This window comes from Rhipicephalus sanguineus, chromosome 7 (assembly GCF_013339695.2).
Source record: "Rhipicephalus sanguineus isolate Rsan-2018 chromosome 7, BIME_Rsan_1.4, whole genome shotgun sequence".
Lineage (NCBI taxonomy): Eukaryota > Metazoa > Arthropoda > Arachnida > Ixodida > Ixodidae > Rhipicephalus > Rhipicephalus sanguineus.
In genome coordinates, this window is record NC_051182.1 from 165221084 (window position 1) to 165240405 (window position 19322).

At 46.1% G+C, this 19322-nt stretch overlaps 2 protein-coding genes across 2 annotated transcripts in view; one reads left to right on the top strand and one right to left on the bottom strand.

Annotated features, from left to right (window-relative positions):
- The window catches only part of LOC119400472 (protein argonaute-1), a 379544-nt gene that overhangs the window by 305622 nt on the left and 54600 nt on the right, over positions 1-19322 (top strand). The gene's annotated exons all lie outside the window — the stretch shown is intronic.
- LOC119400471 (TATA element modulatory factor) overlaps positions 1-19322 on the bottom strand; it is a 67494-nt gene that overhangs the window by 21721 nt on the left and 26451 nt on the right. Inside the window, exons 13-18 of the mRNA XM_037667526.2 lie at positions 17252-17316; positions 16166-16264; positions 13139-13289; positions 11197-11251; positions 9529-9630; positions 24-216 (exon numbers count right to left, since the gene is read on the bottom strand). Coding sequence (XP_037523454.1) covers positions 24-216; positions 9529-9630; positions 11197-11251; positions 13139-13289; positions 16166-16264; positions 17252-17316 — 665 coding nt within the window. The remainder of the gene's footprint in view (positions 1-23; positions 217-9528; positions 9631-11196; positions 11252-13138; positions 13290-16165; positions 16265-17251; positions 17317-19322) is intronic.

The window sequence follows — 19322 nt, forward strand, 5'->3', positions numbered from 1 at the left end:
TGGAGTGTTAAAATTCCCCTCACCTGCGCTCGTACTCCTCCAAACTGCTCTGCTGTTCCCTAAGCGTGTCGCACTCAGAAGCCAGTTCCTGTTTCTCCCGCCGCAATGCCACGTTTTGTGCCTCGAGTGTCGTCAGTCGTAGTTGAAGGTCGGCACACTTGTCACTCAAGGCACGCTCTCTCTCGGCCAGCAGCGTTGCGTGCGTCTGAGACTCATCTACAGGCAAGACACAAAAACGAGAACGACCGAATTAAAATGCAAGCGCTTGAAGCCCCCCGCATTAGCGATGACATGAGGTTGCTGAGTTGAGTTTATTTAACGACACAGTACAAGCAGAATACACATTTGTGGTTGGAAATGACGGGGGAAAAAAGCTGCATAAAGGCAGCCTGACAAGCACCGTCACCACTGAAAACAAAACAAAACGAGAACAGGCAGCAGAAAACAAGGGTAGATAAAAATACATATATGTGGTTATTCACAACAAAGAAATCCACACAACACAAAACTAGATCTTATAATTGTTGAAACAAACACATCATTTTAAGTAATGCAGCTTTTAACAAAGCATGTCAGTTCTCATTTGCAAGTATGTCTGTGAGAGAGAATAAACACTTTGAATTCCACAATTTATACGAGGGCATAATTTTTCTGCCGGTTGGGGGTGCAGGTTGTAGGCAGGAGCGGGTTTACATGCTCAACATGGCAAACAATGCACATGACTGGACCAGTGATGACGACAGTGCCTGCAGTAATTGTAGCTAGGATACAACATGTTGTGAAGACGTGGGAAAATGATGAGCGGTAACAAGTGCAGAAGTGTGCTGATGTGTGTGAGTTTGTGCGCACTAATGTTTGAACAAAACAGTGCTAGGCATGGCATGAAGCAAATGACACACCAGGCTGATTGACTGGCTGATTGATTGATTTCATTACCTACAAGGCCAACAGGCATTACAGCGGAGGAGGGTATATAAAAAAGACAAAAAAGATGATACCAGTGATGCTACCGAGGACTTCTGATTTGGAGCAATTTTTGGAGCAGCAAAATTTCTGTTTTGGAGCACTTTTGGAGCAGCAAAATTTTCATCTTGGAGCACTTTGGAGCAGATAATTTTGCATCTGGGAGCACTTTGGAGCAGCGAATTTTACATCCTGGAGTGCAATACAAAAGCATATTGCATTAACATTCAAGCACCTGAGTATTATTATGGGGCTCTTATGAAGGCTAGAAATATTTCGATTCATTGCAAATCTCATGGAAAAAATCATCCCAGGAGCATAGGCGTGCGCACAAGGGGGGGGCAGGGGGGACGCCCTCCCCCTAATCACCTAAGGGGGGGGGGGGCAAAATCTGCCCCGTACATTGACCCTTGCGATAGCAATTATATGAACACTATCGGCGGATTTTTGCCGTCGCCGTGATTTTCCGTATAAAGTCCAAATTAATAACATCTGTTGAATTTCCCGCGTTCAGCCTGCTGGAAGAAGAAGACGAGCTTTGGCCCAGCGGGCGCGTGAGCGCGTTCTACCAGGAACGAAGGAGCCATCTTGAGGTTCTGGGCTCATGCGGACGCTAATAAACGTCTGTTTGAGCTAGTAAGTCCGCGTCGGCTGGTTTTTGTGCCACATATTTTACATTTGGTGCCGTTAAGCCCGGGAGGCGACAGCCGGGAGCTACCGTCAAGGGAAATCGCTGGTGGCTACCGACTGGAACAACAGCCGCGAACTACGGAGGCCACCAGATCAGCTGATCGCCATGGACAAGCTCAAGATGAAGAGGACCACGCGAAGGGCCCAGAACACTAAGCTAATACAAGAGGCAAGTGCGCTACTTGAGAATGATGACGCGACATTACAACAAATCGACTCGATTTATGAGAGGCTCAAGAGCAATAACGAGGAGCTGAAGAAGATTAACGATGAGATGGAGAGCCACATAAGTGACGAAGCATTCGAGGCGGAGTATGCTACCGTAATTGAATATGAGGACAACGCGACCCGCATCCTAGCCGAGCTCCAGAGCAAACGCCGCCAGCATAGCGAAACATCTCCAGTGTCACCGCACATCGAAGTTCGCGACGTGCCAGCGGCTATGGGACCTTCTGATAGGCCAGGAGCCAAGTTACCGAAGCTGACGATTAACCCTTTCGCTGGTGACTTGTGCAAGTGGAGCGAGTTCTGGGACCAATTCGATCAGGTCATCAACCAGAACGGCATCTTTCAACTAGCGACAAATTTAACTACCTGAGGCTGTTCTTGAAAGGAGACGCAGCGGCAGCTATAGCGGGACTTCCTACCACCGAAGCATGCTACGAAGACGCGTTAGACATCTTGAAAAGACGTTTCGGCGACAAAAAGCACTTGGAGCAGGAGTATTTCTCAAGACTTCGAAGGCTCACTCCTGTGCGTTCTTCTAACGAAGTGGCCAAACTCCGCAAGTTATATGACCATGTGCTGATTAAGGGGAGACACTGGTCTCGAAACGAAAAGTTTTATTATTGGAGATATTGTAATGAAATTGGGTGTGTATATGTATTTCTTCCTCCTGTTTTCAAAAATATAATTAGTTTTCATGTACTTCAATTAGTTATCAAATTGTGAGAGCATAAGTGAAATCTAATTAGGTAATTTCTTACGGGTCATTAAGACACTTTCCCTCAGTATTTTTAGGTTCTGTTTAAGATGCAGCTGTAGCCAAAGACCTGCCATGTGGAGCTATGCTATTTATATTGTCACTGAGATATATCATCATATAAGAACTTTCAATTGTATTGACATTGTGTAATCTTGAAATGCAATTAGCTCACATTATTCACAAAATTTCATATGTTCATCTTAGCCACAAAAAAATAGCATAGCTCCACAGTCCTATTTCTTACGAATTCAACGGTATAAAATTTATCAAAATTACCTTACAAAAACATAATGAAAAGATCCGTAAGGCTGGTCAAGTTGGCAAAAAAATGTGAAGCTGAGAAAATCGTGTTTGAAGATTGACACGCACTGTATAAATTTCTAAAAGGAACCTTTAACCATAAATTTTATTCACATGTTCCCCATCTGTTTCCCTTCAAAACAAAACAGAAAGTGTCTTGTTCCACCCAAGGAATCATATCTAAAAAAAATTTTCCAATGTGCAAAGCATGATCAAAACCCCACCATGACAAGCGGCTGGGGGGTTCTGGAAAAGCCATGGGGTATGAGGGCTCAAGCGACTGGCTGCTCATGTCTTTTCAGTCTTTAGGAAGAACCTTCTAGATGTTAGGCAGCATGTTACCCTGGGTAATAGGTTGCTATGCTTGAGAGAATACCTTCAAAGTAGTCCAGGACTGTAATCTTCAGTTGCACCCGTTTTGTGTCTCCTTGCAAGAGTCTTTTTTGTGTTGGTGCTCTTCAGATGAGTTGCATTGCCTTGCGTAAACGCAGAGAGTCTTTTTCTAGGCTTCGTCGAACAAGGCAATCCCCAGCAATATAGCCCAAACTTGCAGCAATGGACTCGTTGGTTGCCCTTCTTCCTTGGTTGTAGATGGCAACAGCCTCAGCGGCAGCTCGCTTCACACTTTCCAGCGAAGCGTTCCCATTCTTTGAAGTTTGGTCCAGATGACCGAATGAAGACTCTCACTCGCGTTCTGGGTCTTCCCTTCACAGCACCGTGCCAGCAGGCTCTCATCACTGAGCCTCGCAAAGACTGGCTCCAGAGCAGCCCCAACACAAGCCGGCAGGGCATTCTTGTGTGAAGGTGGACTCTCCCCATTGGCCAAGGCTCTATTGTACTTGCACCAAGAGCTAGCACCCTCGGGGCACTTTGAGTGCTTTGGTGCATCATCTGTCGATGTCATGTGCAGCAGTGTAGCTTCGACTGCCCTCTTCATAGCTGGCACGTCATTGATATTGCTCCTCACGGCATATCCGTAGTAATTCGCGATCTTCTTGATCTTCTCTTGTGTGAGCTTTCCTCTACCCCCAAGAGACTCACCCTGAGCCTTCTTTTGTCCACAAGGTTCCGTAAAGCTGCACCCATTCGCTTGTGGACATGGTTGATGCAGTCCTTTTTGTCTATTTGGATAAAGCCGTACACATCGGCTTCGGACAAGGCATGAAAAGTGCGGCTGTCTCCATCAGAGAGCAACAGTCGTGTAGCGCAGACCATGCTTGGCCCAGGACCTCTGAAACATGGTCAGCGCAGCCTCTACTTCCATGCGGCCAGAGTTGCATTCGATGTTTCGTTGGCACTCGTGGGTTGCCAGCCAGTCGGTGTACCCTTCGTCTTGCGGCTGTGGTCCCAGGGCACAGCCGAGACAAAAGTTTGAGTAAACAACATGGTCAATTACAAGGCCAGTGTAGAGCTCAATGATGCAGCCCACACCTATGTGTGAGCTCCGACCTCGCGTCATCCATGAGCCGTCAAACACACATCGATGTTCCCTATGGGGTTCAGGAAGTCTGTATACAGCTCTTTATTACTGCCACACTAGCAGCTTCACTTTCAGTCGCTGTGTTTTCGCAGGCTTTCACTAAACTTTTTAGGTGTCCCTGAAACGTCTTGTGGTGCAAGCCTCGGTGCGAAAGGTTCATACACGCACAAAAGTCCGAAAGGGCAGTAACACCTTTGCCTATCATCTGTATCCCCTTCATGGCCCTCATGTTGACTTCGAAGGGAGTGATGGTGGCAGTTCCGCTCACTCTCGGAGAAGAAAATTGCTTCTTCTCGAAATCACAACTGCTGCAAGAAAAAATAAGCTTTACCGCAAGGCCGTACTCCTTGTCCGTTGCCTTCCTCACGCTGAGACTTTTTGCGTCGCATTTGTCGCACTTCGCTTGTGCAAAAAAGTTATTCAAAACTTTCATATCGACGAGCAAAAAATCGGTCCCGGCGTCACCGGTCTGGCACTCCGCGCTTACTCCAAGAAGGTCGAACTTGCGCTGGGTAGCCGACTTTCCAGACAGAACGGTCTTCGTTTGCGCCGATCTCTCAACTCGCTGCGCCTGCTCCGCCGTTGAGTAGTACGCGGCATCAACCCGAAGTGTTTCGCTAGTCGAACTTGGTCCCACGGTGTCGTCAGTTGAAGTTCCCGGCAGGTCCAAAGGGTCCGGCCGCGACTCCAACTCCGCTGCCGACGGTGCACTTGTAGCCGGCGCCTTCTTGTTCCAAGCCCGTTTTTACGGCTTCCAAAAGCTCGTTGCGTCGATGGTTTCAGACGAGAGTCTCCAGGCATCTCGATCGCGTGGAAAAACTACCGGCACAAAGTAGAGACACGGTCCGTCGAGAAACACGCACGATCGCAAAAGCAGGCGCACACAAACGGACAGCACGGACAGCCACGGCGGAGAACCAAACACAAAGAAAAAAAAAAATGACGTGTCGGTCGCGCCAGCCAATGGGAGACTCGGAAAGGCGCGCTTGAAAAGCGCGCCGCGTGAGAGCCAATCAGTGGCCTGGAAACGACCTTCAGAAAACCCGCGACGGCGGCCGTTCTGCTTGAGCGACGCCATTTTGAGATGGCGCAAAATGTGCACAAAGAAAACAGCTTCAAATCTAGCCCAAGATGGCGGCGCTCGGCCCGCTGCAACGCTCATGGCGCGCGCGGGAAGTTCGAACAAATTTCGTCCTTTTGGGGACATTTTAGTGCTGCCGGGGTGCTTTGAAAGCCGATTTTATCGCGTTTCCCGACCGAATTTAGCGTTAGCAATTTGAGAGTAGGTGCTCAGAAGTACAAACGCCTCGAAAATAAGCTTTGCGAAAAATCGATTTTTTGACCATTTTTGACCGTTCCAAGACCCGCGTCTCCCCTTAACACGCGGGGACTGAAGGCGCTTGGCATCAGCAAGTCGTCCTTTTCATCGATGCTGTGCGACATTCTGCTGAGGGCATTGCCACGTGACATCGTCGTGGCATATCATCGATCCTGCGCGACACAACCTGAAAGCTCGAACAACGTTCAGCATGACACGGAACTAGAGCGTCTTCTTCACTTTGTCTCTATTGAAGTGGAGAGCCTCGAAAGGAGTGACTTTGCTGAAGAGAAAGGATACGACGAGGCGACTCATCCTAAAGACAACGAGAGTCCTCACTTTCACAGTGCAGTCCCAACATCATCAGTACTTCACTGTCAAGTTGCTATAACTGCAACGAACTCGAGCTGCAATTTCTGCAAATCGACGCAGCATTCGACAGAGTCATGTAGCATGGACTTATCGCTGCCAGAGAAGAAGAAACTTCTTTCTGCTGATATGCGGTGCTTTCGATGCACATGTAAAGGTCACCGAGCAAGAGATTGCAGGCGTAGAGTCACATGCTCGAGCTGCAAAGGTCGTCATGCAACCACTATGTGCGACCCAGATAAGCTAAGGCGAATGCAGCGGGAAGACGACAAAATGACCGGAGAAGTTTCCAGACCAGGAAACGGAAAAACGCTGACTACCATGAAAAAGCGTGGGTGGACCTCACAGGGCAGCACGGAACCCTCATCATCAAAGACTTTTCACTCCCGAATAATGGATATGACCACCCAACTTGACACTGCAATAGAATGCCGCAAAATCAATGGCAGGGAAAAAGGAAGACACCAGCGATATGAGACCCGAATCGAAGAGCGTGTTCGAGCACGCAAAAGTCAGAGGCTGGAGCCTGCATTCTATGCTATCCACAAGCGAAGCATCCAGGAGAACAATGATGCACAAGTTCAAGTACAGAGACGCTTGATCGAGGAGACCACTTCGATGGATACCAATATGGCCAAGCGGCGATTGAAGTTGCGCGAGGAACACACTGCTCGTGAGCGGGAACACACGGACCATGCAATAATGCTGAAGGAGTTTCAACGCCTGCTTTTTGAGGGGCGAACTTTTCATGAGAACTGTGAAGATAATCTGGAGAAAGTCATGAGGGAAGCTGCTCAGGCACACGTGTCGATGGAGTACGAGTCCAAAATACAGAACTTGACTCAGGAGCTGGAGGAGGTGCGCAAGCGGCTGCTTGTGTCGGAGGAGAAGCTCAAACTGATATCCCCCCTGCTGATCAAGATGCACCAGTTGGTCGAGGAACAACGCCATGCTGAATTGGAGACAGAAAAGAAACAGCCAGGACATCGTGTGACGTGTCTGCATCAGCAGACTGTTGGAAGTCGGACACAATTGGGTAGCCTGAAGAATCTCCCGAAGGATGATTGGTTGTGCACGCAAGACTGTGCTGCCATCCAGCAAATTCAAGAGCGTCCCTCACTGCTCACACGAGAAGACGCAACCTCATCAAGTTCTGCAAGAATCGGACCCAAGACTACAGAACGGCCTTCCCAGCAAAGAAAACCTGAACGTCAGGACATCGCTGGACCGTTTTGGCAACAGATGCCTGCTGCTGAAACCGTCGAAGCACCATGTGCTGAGAGCCCTGTGGACCTGCTCGCCTACATACGCGAGCTGGCAGGAGAAGACGTCCTCAGTCTCCATTCCAAAGCACGAGAGAAGCTTCGGCAACTGAAGGAGGAGTCCGAAAAATAGAAGGCTGACACCTTCAGGCCACGTCGAGGAAGCGGAAGGATCGACGCGTACGGAGGTAATACAGCAAGCACCTGACCGCACAGACGAGACACCACTGCGCGGCCGGGAATGTGTTGAATTTCCCGCGTTCAGCCTGCTGGAAGAAGAAGACGAGCTTTGGCCCAGCGGGCGCGTGAGCTCGTTCTGCCAGGAACGAAGGAGCCATCTTGACGTTCTGGGCTCATGCGGACGCTAATAAACGTCTGTTTGAGCTTGTAAGTCCGCGTCGGCTGGTTTTTGTGCCACATATTTTACAACATCACCACGCGCATTCTAGCCGCGGGTAAGAGCTTGCGAGCGCTGGCGACGAATGCGGCTGAAGCGGAGATTAAACTAGCCGGTCGTCTGTCTCCGCCGCACGGACAGCGCATGAGATAACATCTTCCCGCGTGCGCGCCTGCCGTCGATTGCTCATCAAACAGAGAGGAAACGCCCCGCCAGTCTTTCGTAAGGAGCATGAAGGGACGCCAGGGGAGCGGAAGGGGGGGGGGGGGGGCATCGTTCGAAGGGCGCAGTCGCTTGCGCGTGCGCTATCTCGAGGCATCAGGAGACGGCTCGTAAACATGCTGTGCTCTCAACGCTTACTTCGCGTTTAGAGAACTCAGAGCAAGAAAACGCTTCGGTTCCTGGAGGGACCATATTCCCTTAAACCAGCGTTTTGTTGAGTTATGCGAGATCGGATCCAAAAGAGTTAGCTGCTAGTCTTACTTCGTTTCACAATATAATTTTTTGGTATCGCATTCATTGCTTCGCTCTTAAGCGAAACTGAGTTTTTTTAACCGTTAGCTATTGACCCCCGAAAGCGAGGGACTGACGTGTAACATGGCGTAGCCGCTTCACTGTGGGCCGTCAGCGACGGGCCCTCTACTGACAGTTGTGCATTTGCCGCTGCTCCGACCAGGAGATATGATTTTACTAATGAGAAGACATTTAAAAAAAAAAAAACAAGCAAAACATTCGAATTGGAACCCTAGCACGTGAGCTCGAAACGGCAGGGCCTTTTAGGGGGTATTAACCGCAGAGTGATTAGAAACTCGGACGTGCTGGCGGAAGGAATTACGAAAAAGCTGTTCTGGATGAAGATCCATGGATAAAGTATATCTGAGGAAAAGTGTCAACGCGTTTCCACCGTTCGCGTGCTCCCATAAACGCGAAGCAAAGGAAAATTCGATATTGTCCCATATATCTACTGCGAGCGATCCCAGCTTTCATTCCGCGATGTCCGGAAACAGAAGTGACAGACATTTTAGAGGCACTCATGTAGTTATTACTGAACATTGCTTTCCTTGCGTGCCGTGCGACGCTTGAATCGAGCTATCAGCAGCGTTTCTGGAACAGACGACGTCCGCCGATGAATCGCCGTCGCACTTTCTCACTACCGATAAGCCTAGACATCACGAGCCTCTGCGGAGAGTGCGTTTTGCTGTCGAGCCGACTTGCAGAACAGAAGCTACGTCTGCACCGTGCATGGCATCGTGGCTTACTCGGAACGCATGCGCGAGCGCTATTTATACAGCTGAATAATTCTTGGTCCATGATTGCGACGTTATTGGCAGCCCCAAGATCGAGCTGCACATGTTCTGATGCGCCGGCGGTGCGATTGCCGGTGATAGACGCCCCCAAACCCGAGACTCTGGCGCAGTTTAGCGCAAATTTCGTCGATATTATCAGGATGGCGCAGTAAATACAATTTGGCGCACTTTGGCGCAGTTGGCGCAGGAGTGGAATCACTGTGATACAATACCAGTCACACAACTAATCAATCCCAGCACCTAATTAATCAATCACAATCAGTCACACAAGTACGCATATCGCTGGGAACACAAAACACAGACATTCTAACACAGAAATGTCAGACATAATAGAGGCAGTGGTCAGTCAAAGGCTGGCCCACAGGTTGTCAGAGTTGTGCAAATTGTGCTTCACTTCACACTATCTTCTGTGCCGTTAATTCTGAACAGCAGAGAGCAGAACAAAAAGAAAACTCACTCAGGCGATCGGTGAGACTTCGTTCGACCCTTTCCCAGGAGGCAGATTGCACACTGAACGTTGACTGGAGATTCTCAATCTGGCGAAGAAGGGGCCTTGTAGCTGCAGTAAAGGAATATTTACAATGCATGCAATGATGATGGCTAACGAGAAAAGCTTATAGTACATCCGTCATTTAATAACAGCAGAGGTGGAACAGCCGAAACAGGATTTGGAGCAATTTTTGGAGCAGCAAAATGTTGCTTTTGGAGCACAAAAATCCAGATTTGGAGCAGGTTACGGAAAAAAAAAACTCAATTTTTTAGCACGAAATCCCATGTTTGAAGCAGTATAACGAAGAAGGCTTACTTTGAGAAAAGAAAACAAAAATACGTACAAACCATTCAACATCAGCTAACTCGTGCACAATGCACGTGTGCACTGCTATTTTAATAAAAGCAGCTTGTTGAACCACCCCACAGTGCAAGCAATGACAAAGTCCACGTTAGCTTTTGCAGCGCCTGTCAAATGATTTGACAGGCACTGGAAATGCTAATGTGGACCTGCCAACCTGGCGGGAGATTTGCGAGATTCATAAAGCAGGAGCGAGAGGGCAAAAAACTGGTGTACGTTTTTGTTTATCGTTTCTCAGGGCCACAGAAATGTCATACACAGCTCTGAATGATTGCCAGTAATTTTTTAGACGTCAGCGATCATACTAGTACTCGTAACTACACAGTGCATGCACACATAAGTAATTAAAAAACAGAATATACTGTGTCCCGTGACAGCTAGTACAATAGCCCCTTCTAAATTTTATAGTTTTTCACACGGCACCGGTGTACTGTGGCAAAAGTGGCTTAAAAAGCGTTCTGCACATGACAGAACAAGGCCAGGAAATTTTAGAAGCGCTGTTCTTTTTTTTTTTCGTTCCTGTTGGGGTGAACATTAGGGTTAGGGTTTGCACGTCTGTGTTGGATTGGATGATGTTGCCAAAACTGCAGGTGGCCAACGAGGCCTTCATTTCCTTCTAAAATTAGCACAAGTGAGAAAATTTTGAGGATGGTGTGGCATTCTGGTAAAATTTCAACAAATTTTAAGGTTCTGGCTCAGCTTGGCCCAAAAATGAGGAATTGTATCGAACTGGCACAATTGGTGCAGCTGTCGCACCCCTGTAACAGAGGAAAAAAAATACTCATTATCAAAAACAGCAAACAGTAAATTAATTACATTAATTTTGTGCTGCTGTGCTCAAGATCATGTGCAACCAACAAGCACAAAAGTACCACCTAAGGATCAACACCTCCATCTTTTGTTACATTCAGTTTGGTGCCAAAACCCAGAAACGAGCCAGGGACAGCTCTATTGTAAGCAACACATAGAAGGATTAAAACGTAAAAGGAGAACACATATTTCATGGACAGCATGAAAAAAAAAACAAGACACGAAAGAAAAACACAGGACGAACGCTGTCCCGTGTTGTTTTTCCGAGTCTCGTTTTTCTCACGCTGGCCATTAAATATGCAACTGTATCAACTGGCCCAGTTTTCCAACCCACTGAAAGAACACAGTATAGCTTCGTGAAATGGGTTCACGGCGTCAAGTCATCCTTATTTGTCTGCATGCGATGGTAGCATGACATTTCAAAAAAAGAAGGGTGAACGGAAAAACACAGCTGTATCATCTTACCAGATGAGAGGTTTTGCGTTATCTCCTGGTTCCGTGCTTCAGCCTCTTGGAGTTGCTAGGGCAGAGAGCACAAGATTAAAATCTTTGGGGCCGACAAAAAAAAAAATGCCAGAAAAATCAGCTAATCAGGTTTCAAATGTAAAATACAATATTGTTGAAGCTGTACTTGATTCGCGATGTAGCATTAAAAGTAGAGCTGTGCGAATAGCAAAATTTTGGGTGCGAAGCGAATTCGAATAATAGAGATTGAGTGCGAATCGAATCAAATAATTTCGAATAATTTTCAAATATTTCTCAAACATTTTTCGAATAATTCGAAGTGAAATTACAGAAAAAGTTGCAGAGAATCCCTAAGTATGTTCTTGTGAGATCGCAACATGAAAGTGTTTCTTTTCGCTAGGTTGATGAAGCACTGGTGGCGTCATATTTCATAGTTGTTTTTCTTATCAAGAATGAGGCAATGTAGAGGCCGAATTGTATTTATGTACATGCTTTGGTGCAACCAAAGTGTTGGCAACAACACTTTACACGTGATAGGCAGAGATGCCATTTCCTCAGCCTCTCCTCCTCTTTCAACTTCTGTGGTAGCCTAACTGATGTGGCAGAGAAGGGTGTGCTCCCTTCAAGTCCGGAGTTCCAAATCTGTCTCGTAGACGTAGATAATCTGAAATTTTGGATGCTAAAAAGCTTCGGCGTCCGATTTTTCTGACTTCCTGCCCAAATTTCAGGTCCAAAACAGCATTAATTGAGCCCCCAACTCTGCCACATCTTTCATCTCCATATTGGAACCAGCGTTTTCTTGAGTTAATACATTTGCGTCCGTAGCGGAGCTTGAAAGGCAGCTTCACCGGAATGCGGGGGTGTGATGAGGTGAAGCATATTGAAAATCTAGGGACCACTTCCAAACGGACGTTGACTGTCTCTTGGCTAAGTTCGACCGTAACGGAGGTTGAAAGGCGGTTTTGCAGCAATACGGGGGTGTGATGAGGTGAAGCATGTTGAAAATCTAGGGACCACTTCCAACCGGACTTTGTCTCTTGGCTAAGTTCGACCTTAACGGAGCTTGAAAGGCAGCTTTGCCGCAATACGAGAGTGTAATGAGGTGAAGCATATTAAAAATCTGAAGGGGTCACTTTCAACCGGACGTTGACTGCATTTGTCTTTGGGAAGTTCGAATAGTTCGAATAGTAAAATTTCAGTGCGAATCAAATCGAATAGCAAACACTATTCGAAAAATATTCGAAATTTCGAATATTCGCACACCCCTAATTAAAAGGATGAAGAAAGCAGAAATCACATGGACTGCACATTTTATTTTCTTCTACACTATATGCTTTTATAGATACCAAACTCGCACCATAAAGGGCAGGGAAGGACCAAAGATACCTGGTTGCAAGAGCTGTCAGATGCAAGACACTGATGCTGTTATAATTACAAGACCGACAAAGACCTTATGTTTATGGCATGAGTTGTTGGGGTGGTTCGTCTAGTGATAAAGACACCGACATTACGACAGGGAACTTGGTGTCAACTTCTATTGCTGCAGTGACAACACACTTGCCTCTTGTAGCCTGAAGATGGTCACACGACCTTCAAGGAAGGTCTTGTGAAGATCTGTGTTGTGCTTATCCAAATCACATCAATGTAAACACCACCAGAAGTCCCTCATTCTGCTATTGCAGTAAAAAGAAGAACCATGTCCGAAGTGAGGGTCCCATTGCAGTCTAGTACTTTGGGACCCTTATCTGTATACTTTATGCATTGTAATTATCATGTTATGTAATAATAAGATTGATTGATTCAATGATTGATTGATTGATTGATTGATTGATTGATTGATTGATTGATTGATTGATTGATTGATTGATTGATTGATTGATTGATTGATTGATTGATTGATTGAAACAGTCACAGAAATGAGCCAACCAGCCGAAATCGGTACCTGTTGCAACTCTCGAATGCTGGCGTGCAAATGTTCCTCCCGCCGCTCACTGCGCTGGTCTGCCATGGCAAGCGCAAGCTGCAGTTCTTCGATGCGCTGCAGCAGAGACGTCTTCTCGGCCAATGCTTCAGAACGTGCCTGGTCCATGGCCCTGTGCATTTTTTCCAGGAAACTTTTTAAATGTGAAGCCTTTAATGCAAATTAAACCAGTGTTTCAGCCAATTCTTGGATCAGAAAAAACAAACGAGAACATATTCCAAGCTAAATTTTGGAAAAGATCGCTAGTGACGTAGATTAAGGCATACAAACTGTTAGGAAAACTATAAACAAGATGAAAAACATGCTGCAAGATCAATTATGTGTACAGCTTGTGTGAAAAAGCTTCCATACTTACCCACATATTACAAGCACAGGCTAATGTTGGCTACATCCTAAAAGAAGGAAAAGCCGCGCAAACATGGACACAAGAAAAAAGATCAACGCGACACAACTGTTGTCTTCTCTTGCGTCCGTGTTTGCACAGCTTACCTTGTTTTAAGATGAATCCTTACCAACCAGCTCAGCTTTCTGTCATGCTAATGTTGGCTTGTTTCGGCTAAACGATGACTGATTCACTGTTATGACAATGTAATGAAATACAGAACACGTGCATAATACTATGCCTCTGCTTCATTCCACTGAATGCTTTGAACATTACAACAGTTCTAAATTTGAAAATTTTGGCAGCAATTCCTTCTCTCAGAAACTATGGTACATAACTATGCCGCAGTTTGCATTAAATAATGCCTTATGCACTTGGTTAATGTAGTGTGCCGGAATTACAAGTAATGCAATAGTAATAATAAAGAGACCAGTACTAGCCATACAAATGTAGTTTAATCAGTATAAACAGGAAAGCAGAGACTACAAAGTGATGACTGAATGACCATCTTCAAATGTTTTCATAGAATTTTAAGCACAACAGCTGTGCAAATGCATAGTTATGAAAATGAATACTTCAGTATAATAGCGCAGCATAAATAAAACGAGATGACTTGTGAAGCAACGATGTGCTTCGCGAATGCCTTGAAGGGACACTAAAGAGAAACAATGAATTGGTTTAGATTGATAAATTGTGCTCTGAGAACTCTAATGTCGTTAATTTCACTGTTGGGGCCGAACTTCGTACGTTCACCGCATACCTTCATATTGTTACCCGCCCCCCGGCCGGCGTACCCGCGCCAACACGGAAGCGGTAGTTCCGGTTGGTGGAACGAATACTGTCTGCTGGTCACAAAGGATGCAAGGACTCACGTCCCCCGAGGGGTTCAATTATGGTGCCTTACAGGAGACCGTGGCCGAGCCGGGCTACAGGGACGGAAGGTACACTTGCGCCTTCGCTGCGACAGCCAAAGGCAGCGGCAATGATGCACGGGCCTATTGTATTGACGACCCGTCAACGCCTGAGGCCGAACATTCTGGAAACCGGGTTGAAATGGAGCTGAGCGGCGGCGGCTAACCGACGAGCGGGCGAGAGGCGGTGATTCCTGCGAGGAGGTGGCGAGAAGGAATCCGGGCCTGGTGTTCTCAGCGGCAGCCGACCGGGAGACAAGGAGAGAGTTACTCCTGCTTTCCGATTGGACTGTAGGAGTGTTTGAATGGGGAGACAGGGAATAAAAGCAGGGGTGCAGTGACAGGAAGGGGGAGAAGAGAAACGAATAAACGTCTCTATCCAGATGATGTCCGAGCGGTCGTTTCCTCAAGGTGCCAGCAGATGAAAGTTCTCGCCTTCGGCTTCCTTGGCGGCAGCAGCAAATGTCGCGCAACCAGCGAGGCGAGCGGAACAAACGAGAAGAACCTAACTTTCACCATCATAGGTTTATTAATATAGGAGAAAATGAAGTTGAAAGTTTCATTTTTAAATCTCGCGTCGAAATCTCCCCGCGTGACGTCACGGATTTCAAACTGTATACTCGCTGGTGTGTCTGAATTAGCTCTATTAGAGAATTTTAGCGTGCACGGCATTCTGGTATACGCTAAGGGGTCTATGGAATATCGGTATAGCGAATGCATACCAGCAAAGAAATAGAATACGATAGGTTTCTACAGTAACAATTCTGTGCTTGTCAGGGTCTTCTTTGCGGCGCCAGATGGCTCCACCTATCGGGCCTCTCACGGTTACGGCTGCAGCAACCCGGTATTACGCTAGCGCAAGGAAGTCCACGGACAAACTAAAATTCACTATTAATGCTACATGCGTGTTACATGTTAGCGATGATATTTATTTATACGCTACTCCACTTTGATAGCTTGTGGTCGTGATAGCATTTACCGTACGTGTAATGAAACGACACACTCATTCCGCTTTTTCCATGCTTCCAACAACACAATTTTAACTGCAGCTTACAACGGTTCCCCGACATGCTGACTGACGAACACACGTCGAATCATGTTCTTTCCTTTCGCCTGTCTTGGCGGTTCGCGTCTTGTATTTTCATGAACTCATTCAAAGTGGCGCGACGAAGGTCAAGCATGAAGAAAGAGAGTTTCCAGGTGTCGGCGCCACGATAAAAACACTCGGTTCGTTGACGTCACCACTACTAGCGCATCGCCACTGAGGATGGTATGTGCCACACCGAACACATCACAGTAGTGTCGATGTCGCAGGATGATGAAAGCTTTGAGCTTTCCCTTTGAGCTTTCGTATGCTCTTTGCCCTCGAAATAAAATAACTTCCAGGTGATGGACGCCATTCAAACTTGGTCAAAAATACTTATGCATACCGAGCAATCGAATGAAGGACACATCTCGAGCTTGAAATTTTATGTCAGTGCCCCTTTAACTAGCAGATACACTGCCTTTAGGTAAAGGGGCATCCGAAGCATCTATTGATATCCGTAGCGGAACTTGATAAAGGAAAATCCACAGGTCAACCAAGAAGCTATAGTTGCAACCGAAGTAAAAATAACTGCGTGAATTATTTAATTAGTTAACTAATTAAAAATACAGATACATACTTCACATAGGTTAGCAAGAAGCATAGCCTACCTGCGAATCTCTTCACCAGCAGCCATCTTGGCACTCAAGGATGCCTCCTCTGCTTGCCTCTCAAACTCTGCATTGGCATGCTGCAACTCTGCTATCTGACTGCAACATTGCAAAACAGGTGACAGAACTGTAAGCGGGCCATCTCTACCACGCAGGGCACTGCAAATGAATTCGACTGAGTGCAGATGAAATGCATAGTAGAAAAACAAAAATAGCTAGAGAACATGCCGAGATATGTCAGTAAAGGTCAGTATCATACTAAAGCTAAAGTTCGAAGTCAATGCTAAATGGTTTAGAACCTACTTTTATTACAGGAAAGGAGATATCAAAAGTAATATGATGAAAATTAGCAATTATCCTCTTTGTACTAATTACATAGCTAAGTACTATGAACAATGTGTTCGTTTTCTAGCTTCTTGGTTTCAGACAGGCTGTTCTACTTTTAACTCGGTCTGAAAGACCATGTCATTACCAACATTGCTCACTGCACTTGGGAGACCATGCGAGCCTGTGGCAGTGTACATGAGCAGGCTGTCTAACGGCTCGATGCCTGTGGTCAAGAGTCTCCCAGCACATTCGTGCAATCCTGCTGACCTGCTTGCTCACTTGTTGCACTGATTATCGAAATTCGTGGCTGCCACCACCAGTAGTGCTTATCACAAAGCAGTGGTGCAACAGTCTGAAACTCCTTCCTCCAATCTCGGCACTGTTCCCTAATTACAGAAAATTGAAATGTTCCCAGCACAGATCACTGTCATCAGCAGAATGTCAGGATCGAAAAAAGCGCCAGTTATTCCACAGCATAGCTCACTTGGCTATGCCAAGTGATCGACTAGCTAGCGTCACGTTGCACATGATGCCAGCTGGCAAATCAAATCGGTCAAATGTGACTAATGTGGGCCAATCAAATGTGACTCAGTCACACTTGATTGGCCCAACATGCTAGGAGCTATTATGGTGAAAATACGACACCACCAGCAGACCTCGTGGGAATGCCATAACTAAATTTGCTAAAAAGCACAAAAAAATATTTCGTGCCACAATAATGTGTCAGTGCATGCAGTAACTGAAAGAGCACTTCTTTACCTGTATGCAGCATCAAGCTTGCTCATGGCTTCCTCCAAGTTGCTCGTTGATTCGTTAAGGGATTCCTAATTTTGAAAACAAAGAGCTCAAAGTTACAAGGATGTCAACCTAACCTAACAACCTAACGTCCAGTTAAACTAACAAACAAAGAGAAGACATAAACACCTTCCCCTCCCCACACCCCCACCCCCCCAACCCACCCCCCAATTTTGAGCAGCATAATTTCAGAAAAAACTTGGGCAAATAAATGAGCACTTGAAGTGCTGAGTTAGACTTGTTTTCCTAACAAGGACTGGCTGTCATCATCATAACAGGCCGAGCAACGATGGCTCTTAGATTTTATAAAAAGCCATAGTTTCCCCTGAAAGTGATGGTACTCTAGTAACCACAGTTGTTATAACCATATGACCTAATAACCACAGTTGTAATCACAGTTGTATATACTAATCAACTGTCAACACTCCTAGGTTTAAATGCACATATATACCCCATTAAGTGGACGGGAGGATGACCGCCGCCGTAGCTCAGTGGTAGAGCATCGGATGCGTTATTCGAAGGTCGCAGGTTCGGTCCCTGCCAGCGGCAAGTTATCTTTTCATCCACTTTACTTTCTTCACACTTTACCCTAATTACAATGAATAACATCCCCTATGCTTTCTTTCGCATTATTGTCTGTTGGTTCTCATTAATACAGTTGTTAGCAGTGTGTTAGATGTATGCTTTCTCTGTTCATGCTGTTTTTCATAGTTATTCTATTTAACTATGAAAAAAAAACAGCATTGATAGAGAGGGCATACATCTAACACACTGCTAACAACTGTGGTTATTAGAGTACCATAGAAAAGAAACATCAATGCACTAATGGTAGCTTCATCCATATCGCTGAAGCCGTATAACATACCTAGTCAAGACACAACAGCTGAAGTAAGCAAACGTATTTGAGGCACAATAATCTGCAATTAGGCAAGCCATCAAACTACTTAGATGGTTTCTGCAATTTGCAATTGCCTTGCGGAACACAAATGCAAGCGTAATGATAGAAAAGGGCAAAGCTGTAGTTTGTGTACCGAGCAGCACAGTGACAGTAGGAATGAAGCAGGGAAGCAAATATACAATTCTACAAAGTATATGCTAATCAACTGTCAAAAACAAAGAGAGCTGCATTTGATAACAGTTCATATCATATTACATTCTTTTCAGCTTTTCCAACATGCATTTGTGGCACAAGAACTCTAAGTTTCACATACGCTTTCTTGTCAGCGTGACTGAAGAAACGTGTATTAATATCACGACAAGCAAGTTATGCTGCTGAAAGAGAAAAGGTGCCATCCACTCGTCTCTGAAACAACCACCCTGGAAAGGCGTTGGTCCTGGGTATGAGTCCCGGACAAGGACGATTTTTGATCAAATCAAACAGTTTTATGGCTGCAGAATCATGTACAAAGTGTAAGCCCCGGACACAAACACGCTGCTAGCTTCATCAATGTAGCATAACTTGGCCCTATGCAACAGGGGCGCAGCCAAGGGAGGGGGGTTGGGGGGGTTGAACCCCCCCTCCCCGAAATTTTTCACTTTTGCTTGCGTATCCCCCCGAAAAAAAATTTCTGGCTACGCCCCTGCTGTGCAACAAAAAACACACAAAAATGCCATTTGTTAGATGGTTTTTCCTCCGACAGATGGAGCCACAATCAGTGGACTACTGCGATTTTGGCCGATGGCGTGTTCCTGTTCCAATTTTGATACATGGAATGCCTGGAATGCCTGTTCCAATTTTGATACATGGAACCTATGCGGAGTTTCACAACTCATCTGAGTGGTTCTACATGTGTTTACTGTAAAATTTCGAGCATGCAACCTTCTCCTTCCAGCAAGTCAAAATCACTGGCAAAGTGGAGAGGGGGATGCTTTCTCAGAGTGGCACCAAAATCCAAGATGGCGGTGGCGGCAAAATTTTCCCACCAGAAAAAAGGAGTACACAAAGACTTTCTCAGAAGTCTCCACTCTTTCAGTTGTGGCAAGGTGCCTTACAACAGCTTATAAACAGCACGATTGGACCGTGGGAAGCATGTCG